Here is an 18,240-nt window from a genome sequence, read left to right on the forward strand (position 1 = left end):
GCATCATTCATACATGGCATTTCTCAAAAAGCGGTTACTTTTAAAGATGACGCAATCAATATTGAGAACGCGTGCATTTGATAGATTACTGGTGCCTGAATCACATGTATTTGGAACTTGCAACAATTGAGAGTTACAGAGACCGATTTTTATGAAAACACATTTTATTGTCCTCAAATTCTATAGAATATCCGTCCAGTAGACAATAGCATTAGATGCAAAGAGCAATTGGGATATAGACCCTCCAAAAAATGTATGAAAGAATTATTTGAAAAGATTCAATCAGCAAAAAATTACTATTATGCGTTTTTTTTTAAATCAATATTTTTAACTTGGGGCTTAATATTCTAACCTGTGAAAGCATTTGTATCAAGAAAGACAACTCTGTCATGCCCTATCATTAGCACAATGAGCTTTCACACAAATGCTACAGAAAAGATATTTTCTAATTTTAAAACGATCTCATATTTCAAGTTATATACCTAATATGTGAAAATAACTACTGTTGTCAAGAATATGTAATTATGTAAGTAAGAACTGCTGATTATATTCTTTTGTCACTGAAGTCTCGAAATTTCCATCAATTTTTCAAATGGACAAGCCTTATAATTTTGTTCAATTTTGGCTTTAGAAATTATAGAACATAGACTTGTCTCAACTACTTTCACATTGAGATATTGCGATGCGCTTGTTAATTGAAAGAGGCCAACTTACTCATATGCAATGTGCAATTTAGATGTAAAGAAAAATTTGTTTATATCAGTACCATCTTGTCTACAGGTAAAAAGATACAGGTAACTTAAAAGGCAAAGTTCTGTGGTCTGGATAGAGTAAACATTTTCTGACAGTTTTACAATTGTAGTTTTAGGTTCCGAGTTCACCTGGCAGCAATGGAGCCACTATGGTGATTAATATGGAATTGATTCTTTGTTAAATATTCATAAGAATGTTTAATAATTGTCATAAATATTCATTTTCTCTGTAGGTGATTGATTTTGTGTCAGAGAGTGAAAATATTTTTTCTTTCATTTATCTGTCATGTCTTGCGTAACAATTTCCTGTAGCATTTATGAAAACTAGATGTTAATGGTGCTGCCTGAGGACTGTGAATATTTTGGAAAAACAAAATAAGCTGGTGTCTATTTATGTATATGATATAGTAATATGAAAAATATCACCTAGTAGATGTATTTGTTTTGATATGATATTATATGATATTTATATCATAATCCTAATAAGCAGTTTTTGAATGAAACCTGACATTTCCTTATCCCCCCTTGAGGGGCCCCCTTGTGGAGTGAAACAGTGACAGTATAGTCATTCTTTGGAAGAGCTGTAGTATTTTACCACAATGTGATTTGCGTAGTGGTGTATCAGTTGATCTGGCCCTGATTTTCCACAGTTCCAGTTCAAATGAGTTTTGTTCTCTGGCCAGGTTGTGCTTTTACACGTTTTCTTTCTTCATTTAAATCTGTGTCACGGAATAAGCATGTAGAGAAACATAGACCACACTAGACCTGTGAATGACTGGGATGAGATTGTTCATTGTTAGGATTAATATGGTTTTATTATGATATTAAGATGAAGCCGTTTAGGACTTACACCTCTTCAATATATGTCAAAATACCAGGTAAGATTATGCTGCTTAGATTTCGGTTCCTATCAAAGTTTTAAAAAACTTGAAAGATTAAATCACATGTTAGTTTAAACTTTGATCATATTACAATAAAAGTCTGAATTATAGCTATGATCATAGATAGAATTAGGATTATTTACACAGATAATGATTTATGTATGTTAAAATCATGGAATATATAATTTTAAATGACTTGATTAATTGATAGAATATTTTATCAGGAATTTAAAAATATATCTCTGACACATGCCTGGTGCACCAATTTTCGGAATGTTTGTGCCCGATTTTTAAAGTCTAGCAACTTTTTTGGTAAATCTTTTGTGGGTAGCTGACTGAGGGTTGTTGATTTATTGATCATTGTAACAATACAGGTAACATTATAGGCTGGTGTATACCTTCAGGTGCACGGTAGAAGCTGTAAGTAATGTAGGAAGTGGTTTTAATGATTCATGGAGCTCAAAATAAAGATAATGCACATGTCACTGCATACCTAAATGATTTATCGGTCGTCTCTTCAAGTCCTGAATATGTAAAGTCACACTGTTATTGAACATGAATTTTAATTGAAGTATTTGTTGTGTCCTGCCTTGAAAACCTGCAGTACAGATCAATTCACACAATGTTTGACATTGTCCAGAAAGAGTGGCTCTGGGGGCTGAAGTGTTACAATGATACTTGTATATATATGTGCATTCCTTCACAGATCATTAGCTGTGTAAATATTGTGCCAAGAAATGCATTCATCTGTCATCAGGGATATATTTTTTTTCATGAAGACAACTTTAAGTTTGTTTAGTTTCCTTTCTTAGCTGAGGCTATCATGGATGTGATTAAATCTTACTTCCTCGCTTTCACTTACACACATCTCTAAAAACCAATGTTGTATCCTTATATCTTTACTGTGATGTTGTTTTCTGTGGTGATCTCTCTGTGATCAGGTTTATGTAAGACTGTATAAGATATGTGTAAGGAGCGGGGTGGTGGCGTGCACCCTTTGTAGTTCAGCCAGTGAGACAGTCTGAAGCACATTTTTGTGGTTTATGTGGTAGCTACTGATTTTAAGAGATTGGGCTTGCTATGACTGGACGGAGAGAAGGATTATTATCTCATTCATCCGGAGAAATGGTGGAGAGCTGACTTGTATTTTGAAGAAATCAGTAACTTGCACACGTGATTGTCCAGGGATGACACTTTGAGACAACAAAGTTTTATCTCGCTGCAATACAAATTTAGTCCTGTAATCTCTGATAGGACTGTAGATGATAATATTCAAATCAGTTTAACCCAAGAAACAAAGAGAGATACTCTCTTCCCTTATGTGATACAGAAAGTGCAATATTTACCCTTTAGTGCCCCCCCCCCCCCCCCCCCCCCCCCCCCCCCCCCCACTTGAAATGGTGTTGCTTGTGTCTCTCCATATACATGTATTAGAAATGCCTGTCTATAATTTAGTGATGGCTGATGTAGTAATATACCACAATATCCCTTTCCTGGTGGGCATTTCATGCCAGTTTGACACACAGTTATATATATTTAAGAGACAGTTTTCAACCTGTGTATGTTGAATAACAACCTTTGAAAACACTACTTTAGCAGACGGAGATGAAATACTTTTTTGGGGACAGTGGTTGATTATGTCCCTCTTGAGAATATTTCACTCATGTAGAGACGTCCTGGGACAATGGTGATATACGATATACATGAAAAAGGTGAAATACTTTTGGAGACACAGTTGACCCCTCAAGGTTACATTCTGGCTATAATTAACTCATCGTAGAATCTCCATGCATTCTGACCAATTCCCCCAAAACAAGGTTGTTATTTTTTTTTAGTAGAACATCAAACAGGTGTTACTATATGGCTTCCCCATCAGATTTTGAGTCAAGTCTGGGCTGTAAAACCATGTCTATACTTCTCAAATCATTTAGCCTTTTATTGAGGCAGGTCATCAATTTTCTGGTGATAAACTCTGTCATATAAAGGTTGTTTTGCACATGCATGGAATGCTTCATAGAGAGATTCCTAAGTTTCGGTAGAAGTCCTTCTGACATTACCTTTATTTAACATAACTTTTTACAGTTTTTCAACGTGTAACCTGAAAACTGTTTTAGAAATCAGTTTGGAGAATATTGACCTCTATCTCACCTATATGTTAGGACACAACTTTTTTCACATCAAAGACAATTTGATCTTTAATTGGAGATCTCTTCAATGCTCCTCTTGGTTTAAATACAATGTACATGTAACAGAAAAACCGCTAAATGGAAGACCTCTCATTTAAATACTATGTAACAGAAAAATCGCTAAATGGATGACCTATTTTTTAGGAGTATATTATTAGTAAGTATGACAGTGTTACCCAATGCTCAGCGTATTGCGACACCTGACACTGAAGATGTTAGAGGTTGCGCTACATCTTATAGTGTATCAGGCCTTCACAACCATAAACTCCGCGGCATGCTTTGTTTAGGGAGGGACATGTAAAAGAACTCATTATCAGAGATAAGTGTGTGCATACCTGTAAATTACCTGCACTGCTTGGACCATGTCATCAGGTAGGGAGGAATATTCTTTTATAATTTGTTTACTGTTTCAAAATGTGCTTCAAGGTTTTACAGTAGTGAATAGGATAAAAAGTGATAATGAAATTTTTGTTTTTTGATAATTGAAGTCAGTATGGTTTGTTTGAAATATGAATAAGAAGGTGAAATTAATGTGTCTAGTTTTGAAAATTTGCTGAATGATATGGTTTATGTCATAAATATATTTTAATGGGGTCACCTTGAAAGTATTAAGGATGGTGGAAAGTATTTTGAAACATTCCGACACAGTTGTCACCAGTCCTGTTCATGTATGAGGGTATTTAGATGATTTGGTATTCTCTTGTTAATTAAGCTAATAGAGACTTTGAACCCCCCCCCCCCCCCCCCACACACACACACACCCTCTTTCATCACATGTAGATAAAATTGTCTTTAAAAGTTAGTATCGTTCAGTGCAAATATGAAGCAAGCATCTGCCCAGGTGTTTTCTGTTTATTGTGATTCTAATTTATCATTTGGAAATGGTCACAGAGATAGGCTATTATTCCATTTCTTGTAAGAAACTTGATGACTTGCATTCTATAGATGACTGTATGTAGTAAGATGATAGTAATTTTAGTGCAGGTTCTACCTGAATGTTTCCTGGCCATGAATCAAAAGGAATATCCATGTTTCCCCATCTGTCCAGTCCTCGAGGTTTGGATGTCGCCTTAAGGGGTGTTTATCCTGCAGATTTGTCATGATGCGCAAAATATTTTTTCAACAAAATGTTATGAATTTCCAATTGTATGAATGTTGGTACCAAATCAGTTTTCATAGACAATTTGATATGGAACCTTGATGATTGTACTGTGGTACTAGTCCAGATTAGCATCACTCTGGTAAACTGTTGTGTACATAAGTAAGTCTATAGACTAACTCAGAATCATGACATGGTTAACTAAACTCAGAATCATGATTAGGTCTAGACTAAACTGAGAATCATGGCTAGGTCAGTACGAACTTTAAAAAAAATACATGATTAGGTCTAGACTAAAATTTGGACTGAAAGGGAAATGTAAATGAGATTCATATGAATTCAACACCATACAGTAGATTTGTATCATGGATAGTGGTCAGAGAAACTGTGGACATGATGGACAAGATTAAATGTCAGTTAATTGTGGAGTACATCAAGAGTAATATTTTTAACCACTTGGTGTTTAATGTTTGATGATTTAAACGCGTCTGACTGACTCTATCTTTCTGAACAGAAGCATGTTTAATAAACACCTCCTCAATTATCTATTGTGGACTTGTAGAGGTATATTGAATGTTGGAAAAGAAGTACTGAATGTCCAACATATAGTCAAAATTCTTTTATATAATGTTGGACATGTATTAGGTATGAAACTCCAACAGAGGTTGTATTGATTAAGACTTGACATAAGAGTGTTTGCTTTTTAAGGGGTCTTGTCATGCTTCAAGCAGTGGGTGTTAATTGCTGTCCCATACCTGTGTATATAAGGAAACAGATCTCAACAGTCACTAATCCTTCTTAAAATATGGCAGATTTAACAAGCAGTTTTGCTGTCTGTTTACATTTAAATGTAATTGTTTCAGGGACAATTGGATGTGAACAGCTCAATATTAAGGATTATATACAGTATAAGAATATTAGGCTGTTTGTCTTCAGGATTAAAGCTTAAGCAAATGATTTGAGTGTAAGAAAAATGGAAAGGGATTGTGATTTTGTGTGAAGTAATTGAGAGATACAAAAATATAGACTGTATGGCCTTGGCCTTAGGAGTTGTAATCCCAGTCTTGTCTGAATGGCTAAAATCTCAATGCATTGTCTGGTCTAAGAATGTGCTGTCGGCAGTTGTGCAATCTTGTTCTGGGTCTGGGAATTCCTCTGATTGGCAGGGGTTTGTAAACACGAATTTTCATTGTGTACGTTTTGCACGATCGTGAATCATGACACGCTTTGCACTCTGTATAGATTTCTAATGATGTTTTCATTTTCTTAAATAGTTCTAACGATGAAATTAGATAATAAATTTTTTTTTAATTTTTATCAATTTCTTAAGATGTTGAATCATTATTAGTTTTTGGTTATGATTTCATATGAATTTAAAACGATGAGGCTAACTTCTTGCATTATTTACTTATATCAATTCCTTACAATTATTGAGTAGGACAATCACAGCGCTAGGGCTTCCCATGATTATGTATTGGGGGTAATGTTTTATGTAACTTGATCAGATCAAGTGATAGATGGTCCCTGACACATTCATTAAGTTAAACTGAATGGTGAATTTCAGGTCATCCCTGGGGCTGGATCTGACGCCTTCTGTAATCGTTAGATTTTAATACCTGTTAAAGTTTCAGGTACATCAGCTTGACCTTGTGATTTCATATTTTTTCAGATCACTACATTAACCCTAATCATTATAATCTATGAAGAGGTACGTCTCAAATGGAAGTGATAATTGAGTTACTTCCCTTCATTTGGTCAGCAGAGGTCAATTGGATGGAAAAAACAACTCTCCACCTCCACCCTTCACCCTCCCAACTGAGCTTCTTGCTGGAATTTATCAATGAATCTGAAACTTTAATAATTATCAGTACATGGGTTGCCCCTGCGAAAGGCCAATGTGGGAATTGAATTTTCATAGGAAGATGGGGGCCATCATGTAATTTTGGTTAACTTTTGATAAGTGTGTTAACCTAGTAGTTAAAAGTATCTGTGATATCGGAGAGTAATATTCTAGTAAGAGAAGCGTAACAAAGCGGAGAAAATCTATATAAAAATGGCTCTGTTCTAACTTATAAAAGTTGACTTCTTAAAACTTTCAACCCTAAATATAACACTTTATTTCACCTTTTCCTTACAAATCTAATGTATTTAATATGAATTTCTCTGTGTGGATTAAAGTATTGTGCCAAAGGAAGAAATAATTAAAATTCCAGAGAGTGTCGATGAACTTCGTGGCAGTAATTGTGACATTCAGGTGTTGGATCAGATTTGATTACGAGTATGTAACATACAAGTGTCCCGAGCCTAGTTATTATGATATCACACATTGTGTTGGACCTTGAAATCGGTAACAAAGCATCTCCCAGTATCTGTCCACGGGAGATTTATAAATAATTAAATGTTTCAGAGCTCTGATCCATCATATAATGAATCTCAAATATTTGTATCTTTTTTGTCATACCTAGAGAGAACATATTTTGAAATTCGTCATATCACTCGTTTTTGTTTTCCACAACATATTCTTCATTTGGTATTTGTATGTTTCATACAATATCGTGTGTATTGAAATTTATATTGGAATTTGGGGTATTAATATTTGCCATAATTTTTTTCTATGGAGATGAACAGTGACGGTAAGTTTTTCTCTCTCTTTTTTTCTTGCATATACTTGCAGGGTTTTATGCAAGATATTTTAATTCATGTGAACACATGCTTCAGGAATGAAGTAATTAAAAACTAAAAGTGTGAAAGTTTTCATTCAGGTGTAAATGGAAAACAATAAAGTATTGGCTAATGGAGGCGTCAAGTTGTTCATTTGTGTACAAAGCTAAGGTTTCAAGTTCATTGAAAGAACCACATCCATCAGCGCTTTTTGTCTATGGGGCCTTTATATTGTAAAATTTCTCAAATATTTTAAGTCAAAAATAATTCTGTGATTGTGTTTATTGAATTAAAGGGTTAATAAGATCTGACAGGTCTGTGCACTTGTCAAGGCGTCTAATGCAGGATCAAAGAGAGATCAATAACCTAAATTAACGCATAGATATATAATATATGTAGAAGATCTCTTTAGAAAGAAACAAAAGAATATGTGAATTATGTAACCTCAATTGTATTGAAGATGAATTTCATTTCCTTACTGATTGTCCATTCTATGTTGAAGAGAGAAATATGTTTTTTAATGGTATATACAAGCTCAACAAAAATTTTATCTATCTAACAAATAAGGACAAATTTACTTGGTTGATGATTAATGAAGACAAACCAGTAATTGTCAAATTGAGTGAATATTTAGTGCAAACTTTCAGAAAAAGAAGTGATGCTTTAAAACTGCAAAAATCATTATAGTTTATTATTCATATATTGGTATAATACTGATACTGTCCATCTACTTGTATATATACGTGATTAGCAATTCATATATGTATGTACTTGTTTCCCCAACATGCTGCATCCACACGCAGTTTGCAGTCTATGTAACCTGTAGTTAATGTTGTAAACTTTCTTTCTTTTTTGAATTTCCTTCTTTATAAAATGTCTTACTGTTATGCCCTCTGGGCCCAAAATTGGAATAAACGTATCTTATCTTATCTGTATAAAAAAAACAATGTACCCAAAAATTTAATCTTATCTTTCGTCAACTCTGAATTCTTTCAACAGTCCATAATTCTGAGGTATGGGACTGTTAAAGTATGTGTTGACTTGCATGATAAAATATCAGTACATCTGGTAATTTATGTTCTCTGTTATATACATGTATAAACTGTCACTGTCATTAAACAAATTAAAAAACATTTAAAATATGTAAAGAAAACCTTCAAACTGGAGTGAAAGAAAAGCACCCAATGGGGAAATATCAAATGCATTGAAAGGTGTAGACATGGCAATGATTTATTTTGTCCGGTTGAATTTGCACAATTTTCTCTTTCTTGCAGGAGGAAGCCAAGCTAGAAGTGTTGATGCTGACCACACACGTGAGTTGAAAATCTGGGCAACGCCCATTCAGCATGTCCAACTGGGCAAACAGTGTTGACATTGTATGCCCATAAGTTGGACTCCTGATCCAGTTGATTGACAAGATTAACAAATAAATATAACACTGCCTGGTATCTTAAATAAATAAATTGTAGTTTTACACAACATTCATGATAACTTATTTGATATGGTTAGCTAGTAAATATTGATATTTAGTATTTAGAGCAGAGGTGTAATAGCTGGCTTTGAATATCAGCGGAAAAAATTCCTTTTGGACTACTTGCAATATTTCAGATAGTTGTAGTAGAAGAAGAAGCCACCGTTCAATGAATTGCACACCCTAGAATTTCCTCACATGAACAGGATTCAGAATCTAGTTTATTCTAAATTAATTCATTAAGGCCTGACTGGAAGACCAAGTTCCCTGCCACACTCCCCCTCTTCTCAGACCGTTGTTCATTTCAATAGCTAATTAGCATTGTGGGCTATCATGGAAAAAAAGTAGAGTTCAGTCCAATATTGTGTGTTAATCGTACTGAATTAGTTTTTTCTAGAATGTTCAGTATTCTATATTGTGTGTTTATCGTACTGAACTACTTTTTTCTAGAATGTTCAGTCCTATTGTATATTGTGTGTTAATCGTACTGAACTAATTTTTTCTATAATTTTAGATGAATTCTTGGTGGACCCGGTTTCAAAGTAAGTAGCTTGACAAATTATGCAAATAAATGACTCTAATATGATAAGCAAGGGCCTTTAACTGTACACAATAATTTTGTAGGTCAGAAAATGAATGAAGATATGACCCAACCAGATGTAATTGACTCTTTAAGATGTAGCGATAACAAAAACAGTGGGATCATATCTTTTTGAAAATATGTAATGCAAGGATATTCTCGTACAGTTAGTCAGCAATATCGTACTATGAGAATGCCGAGCTATGAGCGTAGCGTTTGGGTTATTAAATACTTTATGTTGAAAACTTTTAAAATATTTAATCCTTAGATAACAGAACACTGACAATAATTTGATTTTGTAAGGAAAGCAGATCAGTGTAATGTCACTGCCTGGTTTTCCTTTTTTGCGTGTGAGTAATTTTTATGTCGAGAGGTTCCTCGGGGGTATCTAATGTTGTATTGAGCATTAATAAAGTTAGATTATCTTATTATGGAAAAGGTTTTGAATGACATTGAATTGATGTGTGTGAAATTTGACAATATTAAGGGAATATTTGAATGGTCAGCCAGGTTGTTTTCCTACAGTCAGATTTGAGTAATTGTAAAACTGCCAGGTTTAGTCTATGATTGGGACAAGTATAGCAGGCTTAGCTGAAACGATATTACGAAAAATTTATTGACTTGTTTTATAGTTCTAATGATACACAGTCCTCACAGATTTGGAGTTGGTCCATCATTATTATTATTTTTTTATACAGTGCAGAAATAGATAATCATCTTGAACCAGGAAAAATGGGATTTTCCCATATTTAGAATACTTGTGTTTCATCATTTTGTTGTTGTTTGAATTCTGTTGATTTCTTGATTTAGCAAGCTAGACCACAAGTTCAAATGATGAATGAATACAGGTTTTATACTAGAGAAAAGGAAAATGGACAGCTGTTTATGAATTTTTTTAACCACAAAACTACCCTATGACAAAATCATGGAATTATTTGAAGCCTATGAAAATTGATATAACCACAATATATTATAGTCAGATTTATGTTTTAAAAGAGTATTCAAACATTGCATATATATTTTTCGTTATAGGCGACTGGTTCGCGACAGAAAGTCAGCTGATAGGAAGTCTCTGGACAGGAAGGCAGGGAAGCCCGAGAAACAGCCGGAGTTCATCACAAAACCCCGCCGACAGTTCACGGACGAGGGTCAGACTGCCAAATTCAAAACCTCCTACGATGGTCCACCAAACACAAAATTATTGTGGACCTTCAATGGCATGGTGTTGTCAAATGACGCCAAACACAAGGTACACACATTGCAGGTTATTTATTGCTCAGGCAGTGAAGCACATTATTTAGTCATGTTAGATCTGGAGGAACTTATTCATATAGACATAGACTGGTGTTGTTAAGCATTATCTTTTATAAATCATCTTTTGAAATGAATTTTGGTCTGATATTGGGGAAATTACACACAAGATATTAAATGAATGGGTATTTTGTAACTTTGAAAGCTTATGTGTGTACATTAAATTGAAATAAAGCTCCTTAGCTGAGCACCCCAAATTTATGTGTTAAATTTTGTGAGTGATACATAGTTTTTCAAGTACTTGTGTCATGTTGTCAAACAGTGGTTTGCTTCAATATTAATCTAAGTTTAGAAGCAGCACAGCATGCCCTCTTGTACTCTACCCAGACATCAGTAGGTAGGAAGTTTGATTCACATGCCCATGAGATCCTTGTGTCATAGGAACCACAAAAACTCGACATGCAAGCACAAGTGTATAACTTTTGTTTCTTTGAAAATGGAGTGCACTTTACTGTAACCACTTTTAATACTCTTTTGATGTGAATGAATTGCCCTTCCTATTCACTACCATTAAAATTTCTCCGAACTCTTCCTTGTGATTTTACAGATTTATCAGGAGAAAGAGGTCCATTGGTTGGAGGTTTGCGATGTGACGGCTAAGGATGCGGGGTTGTACACTTGTACGATACAGAATGCGACAGGAAGCTCCCAGGCCTCTGCAGAACTAGAAGTGCTCGGTCAGTGTCTAGTAAACTCTTTGGTTATCTTTAAAACTCGTAATCTCCAGCATGTAAAATCTCTTTTTTTAAACTTAAGCTTGTGAATTCTTTTGCAACCAAAACAATTCATTCCAAATAATGCTATGTGAGAGAGGTCTGAGGTAAAACATATAAGGCTGTTTGATGTTTTATCAATAGAATAGATTTTTCATTTCCAAGTTGTATATTTCAGTGAAACCTAAACCTGTGTCCAAGAGGGGATTTGTGGGTCCAGAAGTGGCCATTGCTCTGAGTGACCAGGCCGTAACCCCAGACCAGAAGTCTGTCGTGCTGGAGTGTAAATTCTCAAGTAAGCTACATAATAAACAAACACTTGTTACTTTTCAACAGAACCTCTCTGTGTGTTTTGATATATTACAGCTCTTGAGATATTTGAAGTTACTAAGTGTCATGTGAAGAATTGTTTTATGAAGAAAGTGATGTAAATTTTGTCTGTTTTGTTGTAGATGCCATTGATGCCAATACAACATGGTACAAAGATGGTCGCAAATTGAATTCTGGATACTTTGCCAAACAAACCTTTGACGGTCGTTTAGCTCGCCTGACCTTGAACAAGGTCTCCGACAGAGAAATGGGGTCGTATGAATGTGTGGCCTCAAACAGTGGTGGAGAGGTCAAAACTCAAGCCCAGCTATCATTCAGAGGTAAAAGTGAGAGAGAAAGTCCACAGACAAATACCATGTGATTTTAGATATTAGCTTGAAGTGAATATGAAATTTCTCTGGGTTACTTTTTTTAGCCTTTTGTTGAATAAGTGGGCAAAACTTGAAGTCAGTGTGTTGTTTGTTCCATGTGCAAGGAAAGCACTTTTATGGAGTTTACCTTTTACAGCCCAAATGGGTGTGAACAGGTAGGAAGGACATAAGAAATCAATCAAGTTATGCAGAAGGCTTACAGAAATGAGAGACTTCATTAAATAGACATTCTATGGATAATTCTAGATTTATAGACATGTTTGTGATAAGTTTTTACTTTCAAAGTGAATATGAAAAAAGGGGCTCTGTTTTCATGACAGATTTTAAGTTCGACAGTTTTAACTTGAGTGCTTTTTAAACTGAAAAAAAGAAATCGTTGACATACTACATTAGGATGGCCAGCTTTGGGCATGCCATTGAAATTAAATTTAGTGATCTGCCTGTGTTCTTTGAGGAGGATTGTAGCATATTTAGAGGAATTCATTGAAGATTGCAAAAGGATTTAAATCGGTGTGTTTGATGCTTCAGGTTTTAATATCAGTGTTTGACAATTTTCTTTCAGTTTGTGGGTGAGATTTATATAACTAAGCATTGTGTGATGATGTAAATGGACTGGTGCTTGAATGTTCTGCAGTTAGGATGTTCTGTAATTGGGGTGTAAACTTCACTGAAGAAAGCAGGACACTTAATTAAGCGAGGGGACAAGTGTCTGTAAGAAGTTGTAAACTTCCCGTCAATTTCACTGTTTAGGTCCGGTATGTTTTGAACAGGAATCTTCGAGTACTGTCAGCTTGTATATAAAGTACTAAAGTGATATGGTATTTTCCCCGTGAACAACAGGGATGAAAAAAGTATGGATCAAAGTCATTTTGATTGTCATTCTATGGTGATAGGGCATTTTAGATGGAAGTTCAAGTGTGTTTTATTTCATTTCAAACTCTGGATTAGAACAGAAAATGTCTGAAAGTAAAAAGGATGTTTAGTGAGATTTCTGTTGTTCATTTTCTGTAGCCTGTTGTTCTCCGAACTTTCTCACATTTATTTTTTACAAGATGCCATTAGAATGATTGATTTACTGTTTACATAGAATGTGAGGGTGTTTAAATCATGTTTATATGCACCAAAGGTATTTAGTTTATAGAAAACTGTGCAAATAACTTAATTTGCACTAAGAGGCGAAAATTTAAGGAAAGAAAAAAGTGTGCAATGTTTGGTAATACTGAATAATTTTGTTGCAGCGGCCAGCTCACGATCTATTCCACCCAAGTTTGCCGTTCCTTTGACAAATCAGACGCTGTCTCCTGGAGATCCACTGACACTGGAATCCACGGTAACAGGTATGTCTGCATTAAAAAAAATTGTGGAAAATTGTTACAGAAGAAGTGGGTATGAAAGCCACACTGCTTCAGCTCCAAATTATTGAGATGATGCCAGAATGATCAAAAACTGGTGTTTATAAGATATAAACATAGCGAGTTAAAATTTTATTTCCTACAAAATATAACGTCCCAAAATTGGTGAGAAAACTGGTCTTTATATGATAGAAAATATATAATGCATGTAGGTTGAACAAAATCTTGAACATCATACTTTACAGCAGGAAATGATTTTATCAGTCACTTTTCTTTTATTTACTTGAAAAATACATTTATTTTCATCTATCTGAACTATGATCCATCTTGGGGCTAAATACAAGCACAATCGTGTTAATCTTTGTTTTCTTTCACGTATATGTAAGGGAAGTAAGAGCATGCCAGCTGCACTTTATCCGAGTCATTAGTAAGTTAATGGAAGCAGAATTTATGGAAGCTTGCTTTAATGGCTGGTAATTCTAATAAATTATGAAAAACAGATAGTTTGAATTCAAATAATCATTTGAGTCACTCATGCATGTTGTTCAGAACACATTCATTTCCTGATAATTTACATATATTTATCATGTATCAGGATGAAAAAGTAGCCCCATTAAAGAAAATTTGGCAATAAAAGAATAAATTTTGATTTCAATTTTACAGGATATCCGAGACCCTCCATTAAGTGGTATAGAAACAACAAGGAAATTCGCTCGGGTAAAAACATCAAGATGGAGTTTGATGGGTCAAAGGTCAAGCTGACCATGTCTGATGTACAGACCAGTGATTCAGACTCGTACAAATGTGTGGCTGAAAATGAGGCTGGACAGGATCAAATCAAAGCTAATGTGTCTGTGATAGGTAGGAACAATGTTTTTCATATCACATGTTTACAAATCGACTTCTCTTCAACATATAAAGTTGCTATCAGTGAATAATACAAATGCACTATTACGTGTGGATTCTAAGGAAACTTGGGAGTTTGTTCTACTGTAGTTTTGATCCACTCAGACATGTCGAAAGTGAGAAATAGTCTTTCAGACATCAGGACTGAATATCAATCATTTTGTGTCAGTCCTGCTGATTCTCAGTCAGTCCTGAAGATTTTCAAAACATAAAAAAATAACATTTTTCAAAATCAGCATGTGGGTGGCTTGTCGTCCGGATTGTGGAAAATAAAACAAATAAAAAAGAATATGAATCATTTTTAAAATCCCCTTTCATGTTGACACGTATTGGTAATTTTTATATCGTTTAAATACCACACCCTGCAAGTACAGTGGAACCCCGTTATTACGTTTTCCATTTTTTCACAATAAAATAACGTAATACCGGGGGCAACGTAATAAACGTTTCCAGTGAAATCTGTTAAAAATGTCATTTGGAAATTGTATATCTTCCGTTGATACTCCGTGAAGGGGGGTGTGTGTGTGTTAATCTCGGCTGAGATTCGGCTTGGCTGAATATTTGGACTGACTCCTTCACCGAATCTCGGAGCAGTCCTTCATAATTCATGTCTGGAAATTTACTTTAGCTTCGGCCGGTTCTAGCAATTAATGTTCACTTAGGTGACACTGCTGTTCGCTTCAAATCAGATAGTTGACTATTAAACCAAATCTGTATCACTATTAATTTTACGTTACTTACCGTCTAAGTATGTAAATTCCATAAAATAAACTATTACTTAATTTTCCGTTCAAATGATGACTTCCATGGTGCAATATTTTATCTCCCGAAATTGAAGAGTTCCAATAGTTTGTTTTTTATATTAGCGATATACAAGACGGTATATGGAGATACAATGTATCAGTAACTAGATAATACAGACTTCAATTTCAGGAGATAAAATATTGTGCCATGAAAATCATCCTTTGAATGGAAAATTTAGTGACTCTTTACATTTTAGGATTTTCATATCTAGACGGTAAGCTATATAAGGTGGGCTTATGTACTTACGTTCTGTTTGTAGCTCCCTCCTCAGCTGCACCCAGTGATTTCAAAGAGCCCCCCGTATTTGTCAAAGAACTCGTGGACATGGAGGCTAATGACGGCGATCGCGTGGAGCTGGTGGTTCAGGTCGAAGGTCAGTATCCATGGCAACACGTAAAAGTCGTGCTTAGTGCCGAAGTGGTCTGTTTGTGTCTACTGAGTTTTGTGGTGTGTTGATTTTGAGTATTATTAGTAATTTTAGGAAATTTTGATATTGTGACTTATTTTAACTTGTGTAGAATAACAAATCAGAAAGTTCTTCCTTTATTTTTCTTAAAAGCATTTCTTGTAGCATGAATTGTTGCATGCATAAGGTAGATATTCAGCTAGTGTGTTGTCATTTGTTTGTCAAGTACTGTGATTGAGAAAAGGAAAGTAGAATATAAAACAACCATTAGGTGACAGCTGTGGAGTGTAGTTTATGTTAGATGTGTCAATTGTTCAAAAGCTTGACAATTATCATAGTAGGAACTAGCTCAGGATGAAAAACACGTCAGATTTATATAAAGCTGTAGAATAGGATTAGTTTTTTGTGAAAAATATAATAAAAAAAGCCTGGTATTTCCTGATAAGGGTTCAATTAGACGGGTGAAATGCTTCTATTCATGTTGAAAAATGAAATTTGGCATATGGGGTGGTGTATCTAACTGTATTGAATTTTGAGTAATTAATTAGGTTGTAGGTTTAAGTTACTGTATCTGTAATTAATTAATAAGTTAGTTTGTAAGTTTAAGTTCGGTATCTGAATAATTAATGAGGTTGTAGGTTTAAGTTATGGTATCTGAGTAATTAATTAATTTGTAGGTTTAAGTTTATACAGTGTCTGAGTAATTAATTAGTTAACTAGTTTGTAGGTTTAAGTTATGGAATCTGAGTAATTAATTAATTTGTAGGTTTAAGTTTATACAGTGTCTGAGTAATTAATTAGTTAACTAGTTTGTAGGTTTAAGTTATGGTATCTGTGAACATTGTTATTCTCTGTTAGGTGGCTTGACTATGATGCACTGATTGTGTGTAATGTTCAGAACTTTGCATGGTCTTCACAGCATGAGCATGGAGCTTGACTTTTTCTAGGTACCCCTCCTATAGAGGTTGTGTGGGTTCATAAAGACAAAGAGATCAATTTTGAAGATCCGGTGTTTAAGATGAAGTCGGAAGGCAGTGTCCATCGTCTGATAATTCCGGAGGTACTGCCAGAAGATACTGGAGAGTTTGTGTGTGAAGCGTACAATGACTACGGAGATACGGATACGTTCTGTTTTCTGTGTGTCAGAGGTAGGAAGGGGGAGGGGACATCAAGACCGATCTAAATGTCACAGGAATGGGGATGGGGGGGGGGGGGGGGGGGTTGCATGTCTTTCAGCATTGCATGAAAATTAATGAAGGAATGAATTATGCTAGAATTTTTTTTTTCATTTTGGCATGTTTCATTTATGAGAATAATTAAGATATCTTGTAATTTTCTTTTCTTAAAGTGATCATTTGCTTTATTGATTAAGTAAAATTTAATGCAATGCTTTTTGGACATCCGTATAAAACATTTCTTTGACATGGAGACTCGAGTCTAATTCTTTTTCTCACTTCTTTGTGTCTTTCAGAGTCTGAACGCCGGCACTCTACCAGAAAATACTGAATCATTCTGTTTTCTCTCTTTTCTATCTTTTAGTTTTTTTCTTTCTCTCTTATTTTTCTTTGAACTATCAATTAATAACATTCCATGCATGCATATTAAATTTCTTCTCTTTTTCTTTTCTTTATGTTTGATTTGTTTATTTTATATTTATGAAATTATTTTTGTGTGTTATAATGCCATGAACAAACTGTGATAGAGACATTTTTTGACAATTTTGTACAGAAATTTTATCACAAACCTGCATGCAACATAACACTTCCTCCGAGTCAAGCTTTCAGCCAACTTATTGTGAATCCGAGTCAGAGAAAAGCTTGAGATCGGACTCGGGCTACTTAACAGAAAAAAGTTACCAGAAACCGGACTTCATATTGAAGCCTCACATGGTGGAGGTGAATTCGGGAGGAAGTGCTATATTTCTGTGTAGGATTACTGGTTCCCCTGCACCAAGTGTAGTGTGGGAAACAAACGGAAAAACAATCAACAACGATGGACGACATAAGGTAGCTTTCCTCTCAGATTTATGAAATGCAAGAATACTTATGTAATGAAAAACTCGGTATACATGTCTGGTTTTTTTTTTTAAAAAACAGTTACCAATGATTAAACCAAAGTAAAATTCAGTACTGTAAATATACATGCTGTAATTTTTCGTGTAGATTACATTTGGAGAAGACTGTGTCCTGGAAATTGGAAGTGTAACTAACAGTGACAGTGGAATATACACATGTATACTCACAAATCCAGCTGGGGTCGTTTCCATGGATACAAGACTTGTTGTCAATGATTCAGATTTACCCAACAACCCCCCATGTAGCATTCCACCACCACAACAGTATGTTGGATGTTTTAAGTACATCTTATGACAGTAATATAAAACAGTTTTCTTTTTAAATGTTGATGTTTTCAATGCA

General features: G+C 34.7%; 1 protein-coding gene across 2 annotated transcripts in view; it reads left to right on the forward strand.

The window, feature by feature from the left end:
• Positions 1–18,240, forward strand: part of LOC125678963 (titin-like) — a 294,828-nt gene that overhangs the window by 260,607 nt on the left and 15,981 nt on the right. For both annotated transcript variants that reach the window (XM_056156077.1, XM_056156078.1), the window contains 12 exons: positions 8,854–8,892; positions 9,565–9,592; positions 10,663–10,879; positions 11,489–11,618; positions 11,833–11,949; positions 12,107–12,304; positions 13,594–13,692; positions 14,371–14,568; positions 15,677–15,790; positions 16,771–16,971; positions 17,552–17,829; positions 17,986–18,161. In XM_056156077.1, the coding sequence (XP_056012052.1) occupies positions 8,854–8,892; positions 9,565–9,592; positions 10,663–10,879; positions 11,489–11,618; positions 11,833–11,949; positions 12,107–12,304; positions 13,594–13,692; positions 14,371–14,568; positions 15,677–15,790; positions 16,771–16,971; positions 17,552–17,829; positions 17,986–18,161 (1,795 nt within the window). The remainder of the gene's footprint in view (positions 1–8,853; positions 8,893–9,564; positions 9,593–10,662; positions 10,880–11,488; positions 11,619–11,832; positions 11,950–12,106; positions 12,305–13,593; positions 13,693–14,370; positions 14,569–15,676; positions 15,791–16,770; positions 16,972–17,551; positions 17,830–17,985; positions 18,162–18,240) is intronic.

Source organism: Ostrea edulis, chromosome 2, assembly GCF_947568905.1.
Source record: "Ostrea edulis chromosome 2, xbOstEdul1.1, whole genome shotgun sequence".
Taxonomy (NCBI): Eukaryota; Metazoa; Mollusca; class Bivalvia; order Ostreida; family Ostreidae; genus Ostrea; species Ostrea edulis.